Source organism: Trichosurus vulpecula, chromosome 6, assembly GCF_011100635.1.
Source record: "Trichosurus vulpecula isolate mTriVul1 chromosome 6, mTriVul1.pri, whole genome shotgun sequence".
NCBI lineage: Eukaryota > Metazoa > Chordata > Mammalia > Diprotodontia > Phalangeridae > Trichosurus > Trichosurus vulpecula.
This window is the reverse complement of record NC_050578.1, coordinates 208987100-209009308: the sequence shown is the minus strand read 5'-3', so window position 1 is coordinate 209009308 and position 22209 is coordinate 208987100. Positions and strand designations below refer to the sequence as shown.

Below are 22209 nucleotides of genomic sequence, written 5' to 3'. Positions count from 1 at the left end.
AAGAACCCATTACCCTTGCAGGTAATTCATTCCATTTTGGGGTAGTTCCGATTGCTAAAATGTTTTTCCTTTGTAACAGGACTTCTAGAGCCAAGCATAAGCTTAAGCTACTTCGAATTACACATCACACATTGCCCTTTATTCTCACAGGAGGTAAAGACTCCTTGCAGATTTGTGAGACCATTGAGCAGATTTGATTTCCGCTACTCATTTGTCCTAGCTCTGTCTTCTGGGTGCTTCACACACTTTAAAACATCTGTTATATTCTCACTAAGTCTTCTCTCTTCCAGGCAAAACATCTCTATTGTCTACAATCAATCCTGGTTGCTCTCTGTATACTCTCTAACTAACCAGCATTGTGCTCAGAATAGAAAACAGTACTTTGTGTCCTGCCCATGACAGGAGCGTGGTAGAACTATTACCTCTCTTAATGTACTCTAAGACAGCGTTTGATTTTTTGCTTCTGATCACCACCTCCCCCAACCCGCCTTTTTAGTAGCTCCCTCTTCCCTTCTCTTATCCTCCTCCCTTCTAGGATAAGACATATTTCTATACCCAACCAAGTGGATATATTATTCCTTCTTTGAGCCAGTTCCAATGAGAGTAAGGTTTAAGTGTTGCCTGCCTGTTGTCGCCCTTTCCCCCTTCACTGTAAAAGCTCTTTTGTGCCTTTTTGTTTGTTTATTTGTTTTTTGCAGGGGGGAAGGCAGGGCAATTGGGGTTAAGTGACTTGCCCAAGGTCACAAAGCTAGTAAGTATATCAAGTTTCTGATGCCGGATTTGAACTCAGGTCCTCCTGACTCCAGGACCAGTGGTCTATTCACCGTGCCACCTGGCTGCTCCCTTTTGTGCCTTTTTTATGTGAGATAATTTACCCCATTCTACTCTTCTTTCCCCCTTCTCCCAGTGCATTCCTCTTTCTCACCCCTTAATTTTATTTTTTTAGTTATCATTGCATCATATTCAATTCACACCAGCCCTCTGTCTATGTGTACTCCTTCTAACTGCCCTAATAATGATAAAGTTCTTAAGAGTTACAAATATCATCCACCATTGTAGGAATATAAAGAGTTTAACCTTATTGAATTCCTTATGATTTCTCTTTCATGTTTACCTTTTTATGTTTCTCTTGAATCTTGTATTTGAAAGTCAGATTTTCTATTCAACTCTGGTCTTTTCATCAGGAATGCTTGAAAGTCTTCTATTTTGTTGAATGTCCATTTTCCCCCCTGAAGGATTATGCTCAGCTTTGCTGGGTAGGTGATTCTTGATCCTACCTCCTTTGTCCTCTGGAATATCATATTCCAAACCCTCTGATCCTTTAATGTAGAAACTGCTCAATCTTGTGCTATCCTGACTGTGGCTCCATGATATTTGAATGGTTTCTTTCTGGCTGCTTGCAATATTTTCTCCTTTATCTGGAAACTCTTCCAGGAATTAATTTTTTGGGGGCTTGAGGCCAGTTCACAATTTTCTTTGAGGCTTTGCATGTAGTTGTTTTGATGTTGTTGTCTTCTCAGTTTGTATTTTATTCTTCCCTGTCACCATAGTAAGTTTCTATGATCAGGTTATCTTTGTTGTTGTATGCTCATTTTCGCCTCTTTCTTGCCCCCACTTCTGGGGTGGAGGGGGCAGTGTCCCAAACTTGAGGGGTTTTTTCTGCTGTTATTTTCAGAACTAGTCCTGGGGAGTCTGTGAGTTTTCAGTTCTTCCAAGGTGGTATGATCTAAAGAAAGTTTTGGTTATTCATCTCCTGGCCTGTGCTATGGTCTGTGAGCAACCACAAGTACTCTTTTCCACCCTGGAACTGTGCCTAGGATCCTGGCTACTGCTAGTGTGCCTTGTCTCCCTGGGATTGTGATACAGATCCATTTATGGGCAACGCAACAGTGTCCTGATCCCCGTGCCAGCAAAGGGTCTTTCCTAATCACCAGTTATCTGACTCCCTTACTGTCTGCAGACTGAGAGCTCCAGGAGCTGACACCATCAATTCAGTTGACTCCAAGGCCTTCTGCTGGCTTGTGAGGGTGCAGCCTGTGCCGAACTGTGCTACACTCTCACCCCAGTGAGACAGACCTTTCCTTCCAACCTTCTGAGTTGTCTTGGGCCGTAAAATTGTTTTACTCCATCTTTTTATTGGTTCTGCCACTCCAGAATTTGTTTTGAGGTACTATTTAAACATTGGAGGGGAATTTGGGAGAGCTCAGGCAAGTCTCTGCCTTTATTCCGCCATCTTGCCTTATTTTACTGTGGGCTTATATATTATGCTTGCAGTTCATTTAGACCACCAGATCCCTTTCAATTAATTGCTTTCTAGCTGCACCTCTTCTAATTTATAATCTTGAACTTGATTTTTTGAATCCAAGTTTAGAGGATATGTCCAATAAGAACCTGGTTAATAGCGTCTGAATTTTTTTCTTTTGTTAAGGAAGTGTTAATCCCTTGAAAAGATTAGCTCTTTCCTGTGTACACTCTGTACTTATCCCAGAATTGACATTTATCCTCATTAAATTTTATTTTATTAGATTGACACAATATTTTATCCTGTAAAGATATTTTTGAATACTGACTTTCTTATTCAGTACATTATATATTTTGCCTCTCTTTTTGAAAATTTAATAAGCAGGCCATTTATACATTTATTTGACTCATTGGGCCAAATTAAGATACCAGGGGCACTCTACTAAAGACTTCCTTCCAAATTGACATTTAACTATTAATGACTACTCTTTGTCCAGGCATTTGATCAGTTCCAAATCCACCTAATGGTACTATATTGCCTAGCCCACATCTGTCTATTTTTTCCATAAGAATAGCATGAACGATTTGCTTACACAACCTAGGTAAACTATCTACAACATTCTCCAGATATTTGAGTCTAGAACCTCTGTCATAAAAAGAGACGAGATTAATTTGGAGTGATCTATTTTTGATGAACATGAGTTTGTGATCTCTTTGTGATCACAATTACTTTTTTAATTAAACATTCTTACAATAATAAATTCTAGAATTATTCTAGGAATCTTCCCTCTCTTTCTTTCTGGAAATTGAGACATTTGCCTTTCTCCAGTTCCACAGTGCCTTTCCCATGCTCCATTGTTTTTCCAAGGTCACAGATAGGGGCTCTCAAGTGTACCTACCAGTTCTTTTAGCACCCTCAGAGATAGTTTATCTCATCTATGTGACTTGGCCTTCACAAGGATAGCTGGTACTCTCCTGCTCTCCATTTACTCATCTTAGGCATCAAGTCCCTATTAGCCACATTTGTTCTGTCCTTTCCATTCCAAAAATCATTATCCTTGGCCTAGACAACAAAAGCAGTATAGGAATCCAACAACTCTGTCTTCCCCTTGTTGCCTGATATTACCATTTCATCCACCCAGAGTAGCAGTGATCCTCTTTCTTCTTTGAACCTTCTCTTTTCACTCAGGATAGCACCACCTTCAGCCCTTTCTTCTCTCTTCAGTAGTCTTAACTAGCTTCAGCTTCTTTTGTGCATTGGCCTTCCAGACATTCTTTTTTAAAAAAAATTATCTTTTTTTTATTATGAACTTAACAAATATCAGTGAACATGTGCATTTCAACAGAAAAAGAACAGAGAACGAGGCTTGTGTATGGAATTGTAAACTTCTATTACATAGATTTTTTAAAAATTGTATATTAAATTTAACACAATAGTAACAAAATTACCCTGCTTGTCAGTGTCCCTTCTGAACTTCCTCCTGTACTCTTCTGTGTATTTTAAAAAACTTTCCATTGGCTCTTTTTTCTTTTTTTCTTTTTGCATCATTATCACTACCCATCATCTCCTCTCTAAAAAAGCTCTGCCCCATAGAAGCTCTCTTGCTAACAAATAAATATAGTTTTGACGCTGTTTTTTAAAAGACCTTACTGCACATTTGTATTCATCCTCTGTTACCCACCCTTGCTTCTGTCTTTTGTGTATGGCTCTTTAAAAATTTAAGCTTGTTGTGACTTCTTTGTGGATCCAGACAATTCAGTCTTCCTTTTTTTCCTTGCCTCATCAGAATTATTTTTCTTGGTATTCAGAATTTTATTATTGAGAGCTTTCTATACCTCATGGTTTGACTTCCTCTATAAAATTCTAGTTCGTAATATCTACCTGTCCTTCTTCAGCACCCTTTGAAATTTGGTCTCCCCAAATCTATATAGAGTACGTTTCAGACTCTTTTTGGTCTTCCTCTTCTTTGTCACAAACTCAAAGACAAAATGCCCCCTTCTCCCAAGGTTCCCCCCATTTCCATCCCAGCAATCAATTCCTCTTAGAAGACTTCTTGGAAACAAAGTAAAATAATTTTTAAAAAAGCAAATTTAGGTAGTTTGTGTACGATTCAACAAAACCAAATTTTTATTCAAATGTAGAGCCAAAGTCAGAATCCTTGTGGGGTAGTAGCATGGTACTACCGTGACAGTACTAACTTAGAGTCAGAAGACTGACTTTGAATCCCTGGCTCTGCCACTTACTACCTCTGTAATCTTGGGCAAGTCACTTAATCTCTCTCGGTTCTCTTGTCTGTAAAATGAGAGGATTAGACTAGGTTAACTGTAAGGTCCTTTTTAGCTGGTAGATCTTAAAATATATAAATGCACACACATATTTCTCTCTCTCTGATATGTCTATATATCTGCATCTCAGATATAGATATATTCTCTCTGCTCACCTTACATCATTAGGTCATTATTTTTATATATGTCGTATTCTCCCACTAGGAGGCAATCTCTTTTAGGCCTCGTAAAGGAGTAAATGCATAGTAAATATTTGTTGGCTTGAATGGAATATGATAGAGAATGAAACTGAAACTGATGTCCAGTGAGGAGAAATGATTTGTTGAAGGCTATAGATTAAGGGTCAAATCTGTGACCCTTCAGTGTACCCATCATGTTTTAATTGGAATATTTAACACACTTTAAAACCTTTGGACCTTGAAAAAAATCCTGAAAGTTTCTGAATTGCTCTTCTTTGTTTCATTGGATTATGAGAATCTTGTGATAAAATTGAAATTCATTGATTTTGTGTTGGTTTCATTGTGAACTTTGAACTGTTAGTCAAGTTACATGAAAGTCCTTGGCTTGAGAGTTGCAAATAAATCCAAACAAAAAAGAAACATGGTTGCTGATAAATGACAAACTGAAACTAATGAACCTTACCTTTTAAAAAATGATAGTTTATATTCTTTATTAAACTTGTAATATACTCTTTTCTACCAAGTTTCAGTAGATTTTTTGTTTTCATAAAAATATATGCCTGTAGACGTAATTGGTAGAATATTTTAAAATGGTAAGCATATATTGCCTTTTTATTTATTGTCAGTATGAAGATGAAATGCCAAGTTTTTGTTGAAATTTTTGTGTAATGGCAAAATGACAAATAAGAAAATAGAAATCTTTTCAACATTCAAAAAACATGGAGAATACCCTTTCGGTTTATAGCTTTGCCTCCTCCTTGGAGCAATGACTCCAGGTCGGGTTTGGTTTTTTTTTTTTTTTTGACCTATAATCTACCCTACCCTGTCCTTGCATTACTGCTTATTTAGATATACCGATTAGGAGAAAAGGACAAAGATGAAAAGAAAGTATACAATTACAACAACTTTCCATTGAATAGGGGAAAAAAATCCAAACAGTTCTTCCTCTTGGCACGAAAATAGGCGGCGGATCTTAAAGACCCTGGGAGAGAGAAAAGGGGTAGGGCTCGGGCTAAAAGAGGCTGGCGTCCTGTAGTCCATGGGTTATTGTCATCACTGTCAAATAGCTGTTTGGAACCATAGGGAAGAGCAGAGGCTGGCAGGCAGTTGGGTGAATGAGCAATGGTGAGTATGGTATCTTACATGTGTTTTGCACTCAGGCAAGTTGACTATTGTTTTAGGACAAGAAAGGACAGCCTGTAATTTGAGGACTGTCTTGAGAATGAAATTACAGAATCTCAGAATCGGAGGGGCTGTCAGAGGACATCTGGTTCAACATATACTTGAAAATAAATCCCCTCTGCAACATTTCCAACAGTACTATATTTGAATGGCCTTTGACTGTAATATACATTTTAAAAATCCTAGAAGTAGAATATACAACAGATTTTATAGGTTTATGTCTATATTTCATAGATAGTATAACAAGGAAAACACATCACCTTTTCTTTCCCTCTTTGTCCCTTCCTTTTCTTCTTTCCGATTTTAACTCTCTTTTAAAAAATAAATTATTGTTATCTTTTGTTTTTACGTTGCGTAAATTTCCCCCTCTGTACCTTTCTTCCTGAGAGCTATGTCATGTAACAAAGAATTCCCTCCTAATTTTAATTGCCTCAGAAGTCTGGTTGCCCTCCCCAAACATAGTCTGCCTTCACTAGCCTCCCCAGGTCTCCACAGTAAATTGTCTTCACTCTTTTCCATCATTATTTCCCATATAGACACACTAGGATACATTGAGAATACTATTCACTGACTTTTTTTTAATCCTTCTTTTAAATTTTATTTAGTATTTTATTTTTCCCCAGTTACGTGTAAAAACAGTCTTTAACATTTGTTTTTAAAACTTTGAGTTTCAAATTCTCCCCCTTCCTGCCTCCTTACGCACCCTCATTGAGAAGGCAAGCAATTCGATATAGGTTATACATGTGTAGTCATGCAAAACATATGCATAATAGTCATGTTGTGAAAGAAAACACAGACAAAAAAGCCTCAAGAAAAATCAAGTTGAAAAAATATGCTTCAGTCTGTATTCAGACACCATCGGTTCTTTCTCTGGGGAATGGATAGCATTTTTCATCATAAGTCCTTGAAAGTTGTCTTGGATCATTGTATTGCTGAGAATAGCCAAGTCATTCGCAGCTGATCATCTTACAATATTGCTGTTACTTTGTACACAGTATATTTCACTTTGCATCAGCTCATGCAAGTCTTTCCAGGTTTTTCTGAGAGCCTCTTGCTCATCATTTCTTATAGTACAGTAGTATTCCATCATAATCACATACCACAACTTGTTCAGCCATTCCCCAATTGATGGGCATTCCCTCAGCTTCCAATTCTCTACCCACAGAAAAGAGAGGCTGTAAATATTTTTGTACGTATGGGTCCTTTTCTTTTTTTCTAATCTCTTTTGGGATATAGACCTAGTAGTGGTATTGCTAGGTCAAAGAGTATGCATGGCTTAATAGCCCTTTGGGCATAGTTCCAAATTGCTCTCCAGAATGGTTGAATCAGTTCATAACTCCACCAGCAGTGCCTTAAAGTCTCATTTTTCCCGCATCCTCTCAAACATGCCATTTACCTTTTCTGTGCTATTAGCCAATCTGATAGGTATGAGGTAGTGCCTCAGAATTGTTTTAATTTGCGTTTCTCCAGTCAGTAGTGAGTTAGAGTGTTTTTCATATGGCTATAGATAGCTTTGATTACTTCATCTGAAAACTGTTCATATCTTTTGATCATTTATCAATTATGGAATGTCTCTCATTTTTATAAATTTGACTCAGTTCTCTATATGTTTGAGAAATGAGGCCTTTGTCAGAGAAACTTGCTTCAAAATTTTTTTCACAGTTACTGTTGCTAACTGTATTTCCCTCTATCCTCTTCCTGCCTCCCCCATTTATTCTCTCTCTTTTCACCCTGTTTTTCCTCAAAATTGTTTTGCTTTTGACTACTCCCCTCCCTTCTATCTGCCCTCCCTTCTGTCACCCCTCTCTCTTCTCTTATCCCCTTGCCATCCCCTCCTACTTTACTGTAGGGTAAGTAAGATAGATTTCTATACCCAATTGATTGTGTATGTTGTTGCCTCTGAGCCAATTCTGATGAGAGTAAAGTTCACTCTCTTCCCCTTACCTCCCCCCTCTTTCCCTCTGCTGTAAAAGCTTTTTCTTGCTTCTTTTACATGAGATAATTTACCCCATCCTACCTCCTCCTTTCTCTTTCTCCCAGTACCTTCCTCTCTCACCCCTTTTATTTTTTAGCTATAATTCTTTAATATTCAATTCCCACCAGTACCCTCTGTCCATATTTGCTCCTTCTAGCTACTCTAATAATGAGAAAGGTTTTATGAGTTACAAATATCATCTTCCCACATAGGAATGTAAACAGTTTAAACTTATTAAGTCCCTTGCGATTTCCCTTTGCAGCTTATCTTTTTATGCTTCTCTTGAATCTTGTATTTGAAAGTCAAATTTTCTATTCAGCTCAGGTCTTTTCATCAAGAATGCTTGAAAGTCCTCTGTCTCATTGAATATCCATTTTCTCCCTGAAGGATTATACTTAGTTTTGCTGGGTAGGTGATTCTTGGTTCTAATTCTAGCTCCTTTGCCCTCTGGAATATCATATTCCAAGCCCTCTGATCCTTTAATGTAGAAGCTGCTAAATCTTATGTTATCTTGACTGTGGCTCCATGGTATTTGAATGGTTTCTTTCTGGCCACTTGCAATATTTTCTCCTTGAGCTTGGAATTGTGGAATTTGGCTATAATATTCCTGGTAGTTTTCATTTTGGGATCTCTTTCAGGAGGTGATCAGTGGATTCTTTCAATTCCTTTTTAACCTTCTGGTTCTAGAATTTCAGGGAAGTTTTTCTTGATAATTTCTTGAAAGATCATGTTTAGGCTCTTTTTTTGATCATGGCTTTCAGGTAGTCCAATGATTTTTTTTCAATTAAATAAATTCAATAAAATAAACCCACTGTGCAAGAGTACTATGTTGGGTACTAAAGTACAACTCTTACCCTTGAGGAGCTTACAGTCTAGAAAAGGCCATAGCAGTTACACAAATAACTATGATACAAAAATAATCTATACGTGCGTCACAGGAGCAAACTCAGTACTGTGGGATATATGTAGGGGGAAAACATTGATACTTCCTGGGTGTTGTAGGAGAAGAAATCAGGGAAGGCTTCATGGAGGAGATGGTGTTTGAATGGAATTTTCTTACCTCTTTCATAGTGTTTAACATAAAATTGAACACAAAGTCATTGCCTGATAGAGTCTTGTCCTGACCTGAACCTTTCCGTGGACCAGAGGTACCTGTAGCACAATTGCCAAATAGGAGAGCTGAATGGATTCCCCGGTGCTTAGCACAGTGATTGGCACATAGTAAAATCTTAATAAAAGTTTGTTGACTTAAGGGTAGTCCAGTAATTTTTAAACGATCTCTCCTGAATCTATTTTCCAGGTCAGTTGTTTTTCCAATGAGATATTTCACATTGTCTTCTATTTTTTATTCTTTTGGTTTTGTTTTTATTGTTTCTTGATTTCTCATACAGTCATTGGCTTGTATTTGTTCCATTCTAGTTTTTAAGGAATTATTTTCTTTAGTGAGCTTTTGGAATTCCTTTTCCATTTGTTCAGTTCTACTTTTGAAGTCATTCTTCTCATTGGCTTTCTGGACCTCTTTTACCATTTGGCCTAGTCTGTTTTTTAAGGTGTTATTTTCATCAGCATTTTTTTGTGTCTCCTTTACCAAGCTGTTGACTTGTTTTTCATGATTTTCTTGCATCGTTCATTTTTTTTTTTACCAATTTTTCCTCTACCTGTCTTACTTAATTTTCAGTATCCTTTTTGAGCTCTTCCTTGGCCTGAGACCAATTTATATTTTTCTTGAAGGTTTTGGATGTAGGAGCTTTGACCTTGTCTTCTTCTGAGTGTGTGTTTTGATCTTCCTTGTCCCCATAGTAACTTTCGGTAGTCAGAGTTTTTTTCCTGTTGTTTGCTCATTTTACCAGCCTATTAGTTGACTTTTAACTCTTTGTTAAAGTAGGGCTCTGCTTCAGGGCGGAGGGCACTGTCCCAAGTTTCAGGGGGTTTGTACAGCTGTTTTCAGATACTTCTAAGGACCTGTAAATTTTCAGTTCTTCCAAGGTTGTATGATCTAAGGAGAGGTATTTAGTCCTCTCCTGGCCTGTGCTCTGGTCTGTGAGTGATGACAAGCACTTTTTTCTGCCCTGGAACTGTGAGGAAGGGTCCCCTCTCCACTGCTGCCACAAGCTCTGCTTCACTGGTGCTCCTCCTCACCATGAGACTGTCACCCAGGAGAGAGAGAGAGAGGTCTGGAAACCACCACTGCTGACCCTGATTCAGCCACCTCCAAGGCCTGCTTCTAGTTTGCTTGGGGCTGGTGTGTGCTGGACTGCACTCCTCTCTCACCCTGGTGCAACAGACCTTTTTTGCTGACCTTACAAATTGTCTTTCACTGGAAATTTGTTTCACTCTTGTCTTTTCATAGTCTATTTGCAGGGGTTTGGAGGAGAACTCAGGTGAATTCCTGCCTTTACTCTGCTATCTTGGCTCCACCTCCCTATTTACTGACTTTTGAGAGGGAGGTAGGTGTCAAGTTTAGGAAGGTTTACTGAATGGGGAATAGGTGGTTTATAAAGCAGAGGGAGTTGTTAGTTGGGAGCAGGGGTGGGTATATAAAATGTACTACCTACTTTATCTTTTCTAAAAGTAGTATATTTCTGATTGTGTTATGGTTTTTAGGGTATATGAAATGTACTCAGTTTGTACTTTGCATTAGGGTATAATGTTGTATCTATGTTACTTTACAAATGTTTTATAGATTCCTAATGACATCTAGTCAGGATGTGAAACCAGGCCAAACCTGTTTGTTAAGGGTAATCTGAGCTGTTGGACCATCAGCTGGTACATGGGTGTATAATAAAAGGCTTATGAAGGTGATGGGGGATGATCTAATCTTATAGATCTTATTCTTAACGCTTGGGCCAAATGCATTAGCTTTTTTCTCTATCATTGTTTCTCCATCTGCAATGTGAAATATTAATACTTTACACCTACGACCCAATCATATTTTTGGCATGTTCATACTTCCCAGATTTGATGTGAAACATTTCTTTGTTGTTTGCCTTGGGCCTGGAGTCTTGTGGAGCCACAAATAGCTTTTTGTTCTATTTGTCACTAATTCATTTGGGCAGCCTGTCTCTAAGAGAACCTTGTTGAAATTGTCTGACTGCACTTCTCTTTGTTATTCTTTGGCAGGCCTCAAATTACAAGGTTATGTTAGGGCTCATTTGATTGGAGGCATGTTGTTTTTCGCAGTGTCTGAGTAGCTCCATTTCAAGTACCACTTACTGTATTTTCTGAACAGTTTTACCCCAAATTGTTTCTTAAGCTCAGTTTTCTGACCTGAATCTAGGTTTCGGTTTTTTGGTATTTGAGGAATTCATTTTGTTCCAAGTCACTTTTTTTTGTTGCTGTACTTTGTTGTTGAGAGCCAGATCGAGGGGCTGAGTGAAAGGAGAACTTTTTTGCCTACGTGACCTTGGGAATGATTAACCTCTTCTCAGTTTTCTACAATATAAAATAAAAAAGTCAACATCTTGTATCTGATACCAAGAATAACTGTTAGAATTCATAGAAAAGTATGTGGGAAACATTGAATAATAATAGCTTGCATTTATATGGCACTTACTGTGTGTGTGCCAGGTACTGTGCTAAACATTTTACAATTATAATCTCATTCTATCCTCAGAACAACCCTACGTGCTATTGTTACCCTCATTTTATAGTTGAGCAAGCTGAAGCAAACAAAACTAAGTGGCTTGCCCAGGATCACATGCTAGTAAAGTGTGTGAGGCTGGATTTGAACTCAGATCTTCCTGACTCCATGCCTAGCCACAGTAGGGTCTGAATCTGGCCAATGGTGCTACATACAACACCTGCTTAGCCAGTTTAGTATATGCAATACCTGCCCCGTAGGCTGCATACCTCAGTGTGATATAAATAAAAGGGACTACCCAGTTGGCTCTGACTATTCTGTCTACTATGCCACCTGGCATTTGGTAAAGGAACTTTTTATTGATCAAAGGACTAGAAATGCTAAAAGATCATTATCTCATTTCCACAGCCTACAGGCAAGATTGCATCAAAGTGCTAGATAGAAGAACATCTCTACTGTTTTTCTAGGCCTTCAGAGAAAATGATTTTGAAACTTATCTTGATAATTCATTTTAGCATCCAAGCAAACCATAGAAGTGAGAAAGGCATTACTAATAAGCAATAGCAATAATTAATTAATAGACTCATTTGAAATGTATTGGGCAAGAAATAATTTTGAATGTGAAAAGAATTTTAAAAGGTTATTTTTATTGAAGTGGGAAGAGAGAAAAATGAATATTTTATGTGAGAGCACCCACTATGAGATCAGAATGCAGGAAACCTGGAGAGAGAAGTAGAAATTTATGTGGTTAGCTGTAGAATTAAATAAGATTATAGAGAACATACATAGTTGAGCATCACTGAAAGCTTTAGAAGGGTAGGATGTGCTGTGGCAGAGAAAAAGGGAAGGGAGGCTTAATAGTCTGAGCATTAAGTAGGCTTCTCCTACCTGCCGTGAGTATGAATAAACAAACAAATCCTTAACCCTAAGAGCATAATGCATAAAAACCCAAATCCTCAGCCTGGCAATTAAAACCGTCCGTTTTGTGGTTCTGAGCTACTTCCCAGCCTTATCTCTGTCACTCATGGAGGGCTCAGATTCGAATTGTGGGAGCAGCGGGACAACCAGAACCAATAATTTTTATTAAAGGTTATAGAAAAAAAGAAGATTACATGGAGTAGGGCAAAGTGGGGAACCTCACGTTTCTAGCAGCAGGGGGAAGGCTTGGAAGAGACTGCAAAGAGGCTTCAGGAAACAACACTGGCTCAATGTGGACAGAGTGTCAATGAGCCAGTTATGGCAGTCCCTTTTATTGAGATCACACTGAGGTACGCTGTTGCCTAGAGCTTATACTGTCTGGCTGAGCAGGCAGCATGTATAGTTCCATTGGCTGGAGTCAGGCCCAAGTGTAGCAGAGTAGGAGACAGGGAGAGGGAGAACCCCCTCCTTGGTTCACCTTGTCGTACCATATAAAGTCTTCTGTACATCCTGTCTCCTGCCAGTCCACCTCTTGAACAGAGGGCTCAGTTCCATGATTTGGGGCTGTAGGTAGACATTAATGGTACATTTGCACAACCTTTCTGACAAGTTGGTCTAGTGTTCAAAGCCTGGTGACCCCATACTCTTTGTCTTGACCCAGTTGGGCTTCAGGTATAACTGGTTATCTTGAGGAATGGCCTCTATTCGTGGTTCTTTCTTTCTGTAGGTTGTCTCTTCTGGCAGCATCTAGCCATCATCCTAGCAGGGTCCAATAGGCGGAGAGCCAGGATAGCCCAGTGAGGTGGAAATGGGGGGTGGGGTGGTGGTAGTGGTTTTTGGCTTCCATAAGAACAGCAGTAGTATTCATTCTTAGCTCCAACCCTGGTGTTAACCTCACTGAGGATTTTTAGCAAGATTTTGCAGAGAGAAAAGCAGCTACATAGTGGCTGGGGAAGAGCCTAAGAGGGGGCAGTTGTAAAAATCTCTCCAATTCTCTTTCATTTACATTATTTTCTTTATGCTATGCTTACATTAGCTACTTTAGCAAAAGTTCAGTTAACTGTTGGCAAACTTTGTTCCTGGTGACTCAGGTCATTCAGTCTGGTGATATGAGGATCATCTCTTATGGGCCTCTTTGCTTGGGGCATTCTGTACTGCTTGCCTCCGTAGGTGTGAATTGTAGATCCCTTCAAAGTCTAACTGCAGCTGTCTGCTTTTAGCTTCTGCTTGGAGCAAATCTTCCTTCAGGAGGCTGAGCAAAATAAGTAGGACTCATCCCAGACTCCCTACTGCTCTGCCTAGGGGTGGATGAGGGTATGGAGGGGGTGATATTTTTTCTGGTTCAGGCTATGCAGAGGGTGCAACTAATTCTGTTCCTTACTTAACCATAGATATCCACAAACATGTCTGTGGCCATCTGGGGATGCAGTAGGTTTCAACCCACAAGCAGCTAGTCATTAACATTAATTCAATTCAGTGAACATTTATTAAGAATTTACTATGTGCCAGGCAGTGTGCTAAGTGATAGGGATACAAAAAAGAAAAAGAAAGACAGTCCCTTGGCTTTAAGGAGCTTACAATCGAATGGGGAAAGACAACACACAAAATGAGGTTGGAGAGGAGAGGAGGGGAGGAACAGCAAGGAGTACCTGGTATGGAGACATCTTGTTCTGGGGGGTTGAAACCAGGCAGAGCTGCAGATGGGGAGTGGACTGAGCTGGAAGTCCAAATTTTTTGTCCTTTATAAAGGAAAGCTTTGGGAGGACTTTAGTCGTCCACCTTTTAGCCCTCCAATCAGAGGGGAGAGAAGGCTGAGGGAGATCGTATTAAAGCTTGAGGTGGCAGCATGGTGATGAAATTAGAAGTGATGAGCTTATCCTGGGATGAGCATCTTGTTCCATGGAATTGAGACCAGGCAGAGCAACAGATTAAGATATCTGTTTGATATCACTGTTCTCATTTTAAGTTTAGAGTCCCCTTCTCCTCCTCCCTTCTTTTTGCTGTCTGTCCCACCATTCTGCCCAACTATTCTGTGGGAGCTTCTGGATTCAAATCGTATGGGTGCCAGAACAGTTAGAACCACAGCATGGTAGCAAAACTCCCTTTTATTAAAGGTGATGAAAAAAGATTAAATGGGGAAGCTTCTGCTTCTAGCAGAAGGGGGAAGCAATAGCAAGGACCATGGAAAGCAGCTATGGAAACCTTCAGCATCACTGGCTCAATTTGGATGGAAGTTTCAGTGACCCAATTAGGAAAGCCTCTTTTAGTTAGACCAGCCTTACGTATGCAGCATACAGGGCAGGAGTTGCATGTATTACCTGGCTGAGGAGGTGTTGCATGTAGTTCTACTAGACAGGCTCAGACAGCAGTCACTAACTACTATAGCTGAAACTGAGAGAGAGAGACCCTCTTTCCATATAAGGTCTCCCTCAAATTCTGTGTCCTACAATTTCCTACTGCTTGAATATGTGTCCTATGGACTAACCAAAGTGAACTGACTATTGTTTCCTAAACGTACGTAAGAAGGTACATATTCTTACTTCTGTCCTTTTACTCATGTTATTTCCTCTGTAACATGCTTCCCCGCAAATTCCCTTCCCCCAAAAAAGTTACTTTTAAATATGTAAATTTTAAACACCTGGTAATTTCATTCCAAATTCTGAATATGATAATTACAAGAATCTATGTATGTTATAGGAAAATATAGATTTAGCCTTAACATAAAATTCATGTCACAAAGTGAAGACAAAGTGTATAAAACAGAAAGAATCAGAAATCCTGTTTATGAATTATAGACCATGTGAGTTGTTGCCAAGATTGCTTCTGTTAACAAACAACACAACATATGCTTTTATGCTACATTACAAAATTATTGTGGCTGTGAAGAGTCTAAGATAAAGATTTTAATGTAAAATTAAATTCAAAGATAGATTGTTTTTAAGGACAGAAAGACCATTTTAAATTCACAGTAACTAGAATCAACTGCTGGGGATCCTTGATGTCTCTAAAGGGTATGAAATGGATAAGGTGCTCTAAAATGGATTCATTGGCTAAAATACCCTGATTACAAGTTTGGTTCATTTCTAAATTACTTACAATGAGCTTCTACCCCTTTTTAAACTATTGTTAATGTTTGTAATGTTTTTATAAAAACAACCCCTCACACCATTTCTATAAATATTAAATAATTAAAACAAGACAGTAATACCAACCTCTTGACTTAAGACCAATTTCCCATTTGATTCAGAGAAAAGAAAAAGAGAAGAAAAGAAGTCTTCCTTTTTTCTCCTCTGTCTTGCAGAAAACAAAAACAATCCAAACCAATGCCTAAGATAAATGTCTCATAAAAACTAGAGCTTGGCCCAATGCTTTCTGCTTATTGTGCAGTGATGTGCCTGGAATAATTCACTTATTTACATTATTCAGAAATATATTGACTTGATTGGTTCTTTTCCAGTGCTTCAGAGAGTATTAAGATTTGCTCAGGTATGATGTGGATAGTGGCCACTGGATGGAAGGACGTCCAAGACTCTCTATTTGTTTCCATATTTATCAGAATTGGTTGGATCTTTATCTTCCTCTTTCATTGCACATTCATTATGATTAATTTCCACTTGGGTTTGCAGAGACCTTGAATGTTGGACACACTATATGAAATCTGGCAATGGTAACATTAAAGATCTTGTCCTCATAGTAAAAAGGATGGAAGCTGTAATAATGTCCTTCCAGGTACTGCGAAGTAGTTGAGGAGGTAGTTTGGTGCACTCATACACCTAACCAAGAGTGATGATGAGAAACTCCCCAACCACGCCAGATTTCTAATCTCTGTTTCACCTTTGGCATTGGTTATTCTCCTTTACCTACTGTCTAACTGACAAGCCTTCTCAAGGAGTGCATCTTTAGACATCTCAATCCTGATCTTGTAAGTGAAAGAATACGAGGAACTAAGCTGTGATAAGAGTGATGTGGACACAGTACCGTGATATCTCCAGTTTTTGCTAAACGTTCCTTATCATGAATGTACCTGTAGATTTGGTCTCTGATGATTCAGTAGCCCCCGTTACAACATGTTGGTTGGTGGTTGTCTTTCGAGCTCGAAGAGGACCAAAATGACATCACTATGTCAGGGTCAAGGTACAGTGTGGCTGGCTCTGGCTGGTCGGACCAATAAGAGCTCAGAAAGTTCTACTGCAGGTCAGGCACGGATAGTCTATGTGTACATTTGGACTGGAGATGTCTCTAAATTTGTGCACCTCGTGTTTCTTTTGAGCTGCTGCTATTGTTTTGCTCATAGAGCACAGTGCCTTTTTAGAGAATCCCTTACTCTCCATTCAATCATTTCCTAGCCTGCCTCCTTTAGGGTCCCAATTACCTCCTACCTCATCTATGATTTAATACCAAGAAGCATAACCTCATCTTGTAGAAGCTGACCTCCTAAAGCATCCCAGTAGAATGTCCCAGTAGAAATCATTGTAAGAGCCTTATCTTACCCTACTCTGTCTCTATAGGATCACTTTGCAGTACTGCCAAATCACTTCCCATCTATTGACTCCACCAAATTCTTACTCCTCCTGTCCATCTCTCTTGTCAAGTGATAAGATTTCAGATTTTGATCCCACTATTTCCTCTCCCTTCCTTAAAGAGTTTATCTATATTATCCTACCACTAATAATATTGATTTATACTGAGAAATGAGAGTTTCCCCCCCTTAAATATTAATTAATTTATTTTTACCTCCTGATACTTCTTAATTATACCTTCTGTTCTTTAGATGTTACTTTTTTGGGGGCATTTATTTTGACTCCTCAATCTTCACTTAAAAATTAGTTTAATATTTTCAATTTTCAAAAAAATCTATTTTCTTTCTGTTCTCATTGGAGAATAAAACCCTAAACCCTTTTTGGGGTTTCTTTCAAGAGATGACTGGTAGATTCTTTCTATTTCTACTTTGCCTTCTGGTTCTAAAAGATATGGATAGTTTTATGATTTCCTGGAATATGATAACTATGATTTTTTTTTCCTCTCAAGACTCTCAGGTAATCTAGTCATTTTTAAATTATCCCTTTTTGATCAGTTTTCTAGATCAGTTATTTTAGCAACAAAATACCTTACATGTTCTTTTTTATTCCTTTGACTTTTTTTCTTAATATTTCCTATTGTCTCATGAAGTTACTAGCTTCTATTTGCTCAGTTCTAATTTTCAGGGAGTTTTTTTGGGGGGCAAGCTAAAGTTTTGTACTTTGGATAAAGTTTTGTTTGAGTTGTTCATTTTTTCCATATCTTTCTTCCATGGTTCTCACTTCTTTCCCAACTTTTCCCTCTAGAGCTCTCTTTTGACTTTTAAAATAATTTTTAAATCTTTTAAAAACTCTTGCTTTATTTTTTTCATGAATTCTAGTTGAACTTGTGTCTAAGATATGTTTTTTCTTTGAGGCTTGGCTTGCAGATGTTTTGTAGTCATTCTCTTCTCCCGGGTTGTGTCTTGAGCATCCTTGTCACCGTAATAGCTCTTTATAGAGGGATTCTTTTTTTTTTTTAATTTGCTTACTCTTCTAGCTTAATTGCCGACTTTGGATTTTATATTAGGGCTGTGCATAGTTTTGGGAGAAATATCAGAGCTGAGCTTTTATTCTCCCTGGTTCTCTCTGCTGCTTTCTTGGGGCATTAAATATTGTGTTATTCCAGGATCTCAGGAACAGCACAGACTAGGGACCTGTAACTTTCAGTTCTTCCAAAGTGGTGTAATCCAGGGCAAAGTCTGATCACTACCCTCATAATCTGAGCTCCATACCTTCCTGACCTGTGTTTGGATCTGTGCAACTCTCCTGTTTTCTTTTCCCTGGTTAGAAGTTCCAGTAGATTCCCATTGAATTCAGCTACTATTAGTCAGCTAGAAAACTGTTGGATCTGATTGACAGAACCTTAGGCTCCCTTTTGTTCTGGAATTCCTGCCCTGGTTATTCAACCACAGGCTTCAGACTAGCCTGGAGACTGGGACTGGAACTGGAACCCTGCTTTGCTCCTGGGGTAAGAGCCACACAGCTACTCAATTATTTCTGAATTTGTTCCTTGCTTGCGAATGCTCCTAAACCTGGAAAGCCACCCCTAGGCACAGGTCTCCTTCCTCAGTCTGCCCTGGATCTGTGACCTGAAACTGGGTAGTGAACCAGAGCTGCCAGTTGATAGTGGTTCCCACAGCCTGCACAAAACCCTCTACCGGTCTGTGGCCTCTTCTTTCCCCAGGGCACAGTTTTCATCCTTTTTCAGTTCAGGAGGGATTTCCCTTTCTGGAGATTTTTTCATTTTTTTTTTTTTTCATTTTAAAATTGATTAAATATACTATAAGTAAAATATTTTAATAAGCATTTTCAAGGGGTGCCCTGACCTTTATGGAGGATTCAGGGGAAAAACATGGACAAGAGTTGCACAGTAGGAGAAGACATAGAGTCATTGTAAGCTGCTCAAACTATCAAGCCCAAAGAAGAGTTCAGGTATGTAGCAGGCCTGTGTTGAGTATCACCTCTATTACCGTGCTTCACAAAGCCATCTTTACCTTACTTACTTACTTACTTACTGCTTCATTTCTGTGAATCGGTTTCACGTTTCCATTGGTTCTGATGATATGTAATTCCAGGCTTTGAAATGAAATGTTTAAAGTCATCTAGGCTGTTGCTGCTAAAAACCTTACATTACTAAAATGCCTTCTGTATCCACTTCATTTGCTCTTGGAAGTTTCTGGCCGGTCCCAGTCTGCCTACTCTTATTAGGTCCCCAACTGTCTTCACCCCCAGTCTCGTGGATTCCACTGGTCCTCAGCCTCTGGCTGTCAGGCTAGTAATGACGGCATCCAGCCACCACTCAGCTCCCCACTTAGCTGAGATGGAGTCTGGAGCTGATGGAGTCTGCTCCTTCATCTCTCTTCTATCTTCCCTGAGGGACTCTGAGTTACTGTCTTTTGTGGCAAAGTGCTTATTCACTGAGATGGAATTTGTCTTCAAATGTTCATTTCCTTTCACTCCTCGGTCAGCTTCATCAATCACTCTGCTCATTTTCTATGATGTCCTTGATATAAACCTGTACTCTATTAAGTAATTATAATCACCACAGTAGTCTCTCCACTCATAGAAAATGTTGTCCCTGTCTCTAACTCTTCTGCAGCCATCCCTTTTCTTTCTCTTTGAGTCATGTGCCTCAGGGCTGGCCTGACTGACAACCTTCTGTCTGGGGGAGGGAGGAAAAGGAGGGCTTGATCAGTGAAACTATCACAGGGAATTAACTCTAAAGGCCATTGCAGCCGCGAGGAACACAAACACATTTCCATAAAGCAACCCCTTGGCAGTTTTGTGTAGCACTATGAAGTAATTTGAATATTAACCTTTTTATCGTATTGACTCAGCCTAAACATAACAGTAAATATCTCTCAAACTATCTAAATCGTCTTTTGCGTAAGTAATTTTTAGTAATTGTTACTTATATGTCTATTGGTAGATTAATTTTTCCCAGTTTTATGCATTTTGTAATTATTTTGAATCAAATTTCTATTTCTATAATTTCTTCTTTTGTTGTTGTTATTGTTGGTACTCTATAGAAATGGTGACAATTTGAGGGGTTTGTTTTATATCCTGCCACTTTATTAAAGCTATTAATTGTCTCAGTTTCTTCATTGAATCACAGACTAAAACAACATTAGGAACAATTTGGTCTCCTCTTTGATGTTTATACCTTTAATTTCTCTCTATTGTTTTATTGATATGTCTAGCATTTCTAGAACTGTGTCAAATAATAGTGGGACAGGGGATATGCTTTTTTAAAAAATCACTTCAATTACTGGGAAAGCTTCCAGTGTTTTACCATGGCAAATAATGCTAGCTCTTGCTTTCAGATAATACTTTTCACTTTGTTAAAGGACCCTGATTTGAATTTTAGGGTTTTTAAAATCAATCTGCAGCATCATTATTCCATCAGAGATCTTGCCCTGCCGAGCCTTAGCCTTGGCTACCATCATCTGCTGCTTTTGCTCCTACTCACGTGCTGCTGAGCAAAGCTGTAGAGAAATCACAAAACCATGCTGCAGGTCCACTACAGTTTATTATCGTTCTCACCACACCAGCTTTTCCAGACCATTTCATTCCTGCCCCTCACCCTGTGGAGAACATTGCCTTCTATTTCACTGAATAAAATTGAAGCTATTTACCAAGAACCCCCTCTTCTCATATGTCACTCAGATGCTTTCTGCCACCATTTCCTCCTTCACATGAGGAGGTCTCACAAGCAGAGGTGGCCCCTCTTATCAAGGCTAACCTCTCTACGTGCACAAGTGATCCCATTTCATCCAGCAGATTGCCACCTTTATCATCTTTATTCACTCACCAATCTTCAAGGTTTTTCTGTCTTCTGGCTACCTCGTTACTGCCTTCAAACATGCTCATGACTCTTTTCCTCAAAAAACCCTCACCTGATCCTTTCATTCCCACAAGCTCTCTTATATCTCCCCTCCCTTTTGTGCCTAAACTTCTTGAGAAGATTGCCTACCGTAGGAGCCTCTCCTTCCTTTCTTTTTTTTAAAACTGAATTTTGACTTCCAGCCTCATGCTTCAGCTGAAATCGCTCTCTTCAAAGTTACTTATGTGACACAGGCTACGGTGATCCTCGCTGTCTGGAGGCCAGGGTTGTTGTGTTTCGTTCTTCCCCCAGGGGTCACCAGCACTCTGAAGGGGATTGTGGGGCTTCTAGGCTCTAAGCCAATGGCCCCAGCCCCGACAATGGTGTTCCCTCAAATGTTGGAGGTGGTCCTCTGCACCCCAGTTCCTTTTAACTATAAACAGATTAGCTTTTACACAGAAATATTTACTCGAAAAGATATAATCATATGTATGTAAATTTACTCCTCCAGTGTGGGAGGCATAATCCCCTTTCCCTCTGTCTAGCTATGGGAAGGGGAAGGAGATTAGATTCATAGCTTGTCTCCATTCACATAGAGCATAGTCCCAGTTCCAAGTCTAAAACTCCCCTCAGGCTTGAATCCTAGGCACCATGCCTTCTCAGGCCTTCCATGACAGATTGGCTGGCTGTACCATCCCACCTGCATCCTGGCTCCAACTCCTGATATTGTAAGGATCCCCTCTGGCACCTGAAACCGAAGAGGACAAATCACACAGAACAGAAACAAACACCCCCAAGCCCTTTTCTCAGAGCTGGGGTAAAAGAAGGAAGAAGGTAAGGAAGTCCTTCCCTCTCACTGGTTGTGTTCATGGTGCCCACGCTGTGGGGGAACTGTGATCTTCCTCCTCTGGATGCAGCAGACAAGAGTGGCCCAAAATAGCAGCGGAAAGAGAGGCAGAAAAGGAGAAAGACTGGCTCAGTCTTGCCGGCTTTCAAGACCCAGGCAGCCCATCACAGGAGGTTGCCCTGACTCATGTGGTAGGGGTTGCAGTGGCCTCCCTGTTGGCAATAGAGATGTGCTCCAACGAGCCCTTTGTCCTAAAAGTCCCCTAATACTGGGCATGCCCTGGTTACACTGACCGTCTCTTAATTTCCTAATGGCTTTTTAACAATCCTCATTTTTGTTGACCTATTTACAGTCTTTGACACTGTTGATCACTCTCTTCTCTTTCATAAGCTCTCTAGGTTTTCATGACACCACTACCTCCTGGTTCTCCTCCTGCTTGTCTGACTGCTCCATCTCCCACTGCTTTGCTGGATCTTCTTCAGTTCATGCCCACTAAGTGGGTGCCCCTCAAAAGGGTCTGTCGTTTTTCTTTTCCTTTTATGCTATTTTACTTGGTGATCTCATCAGTTTCATGGATGCAGTTATCATCTCTATGTCGATGATTATCAGATCTTTGTCC

At 39.4% G+C, this 22209-nt stretch overlaps 1 protein-coding gene across 3 annotated transcripts in view; it reads left to right on the top strand.

Annotated features, from left to right (window-relative positions):
* RGS12 (regulator of G protein signaling 12) overlaps window positions 1–22209 on the top strand; it is a 211118-nt gene that overhangs the window by 27730 nt on the left and 161179 nt on the right. The window contains exon 1 of one of the 3 annotated variants that reach the window (XM_036764417.1): window positions 18720–18852. The exons of the other annotated variants lie outside the window; for them this stretch is intronic. Coding sequence (XP_036620312.1) covers window positions 18751–18852 — 102 coding nt within the window. The 5' untranslated portion in view covers window positions 18720–18750. Of the gene's footprint in view, window positions 1–18719; window positions 18853–22209 lie in introns of those variants that run through there. 3 annotated transcript variants of the gene reach the window in all.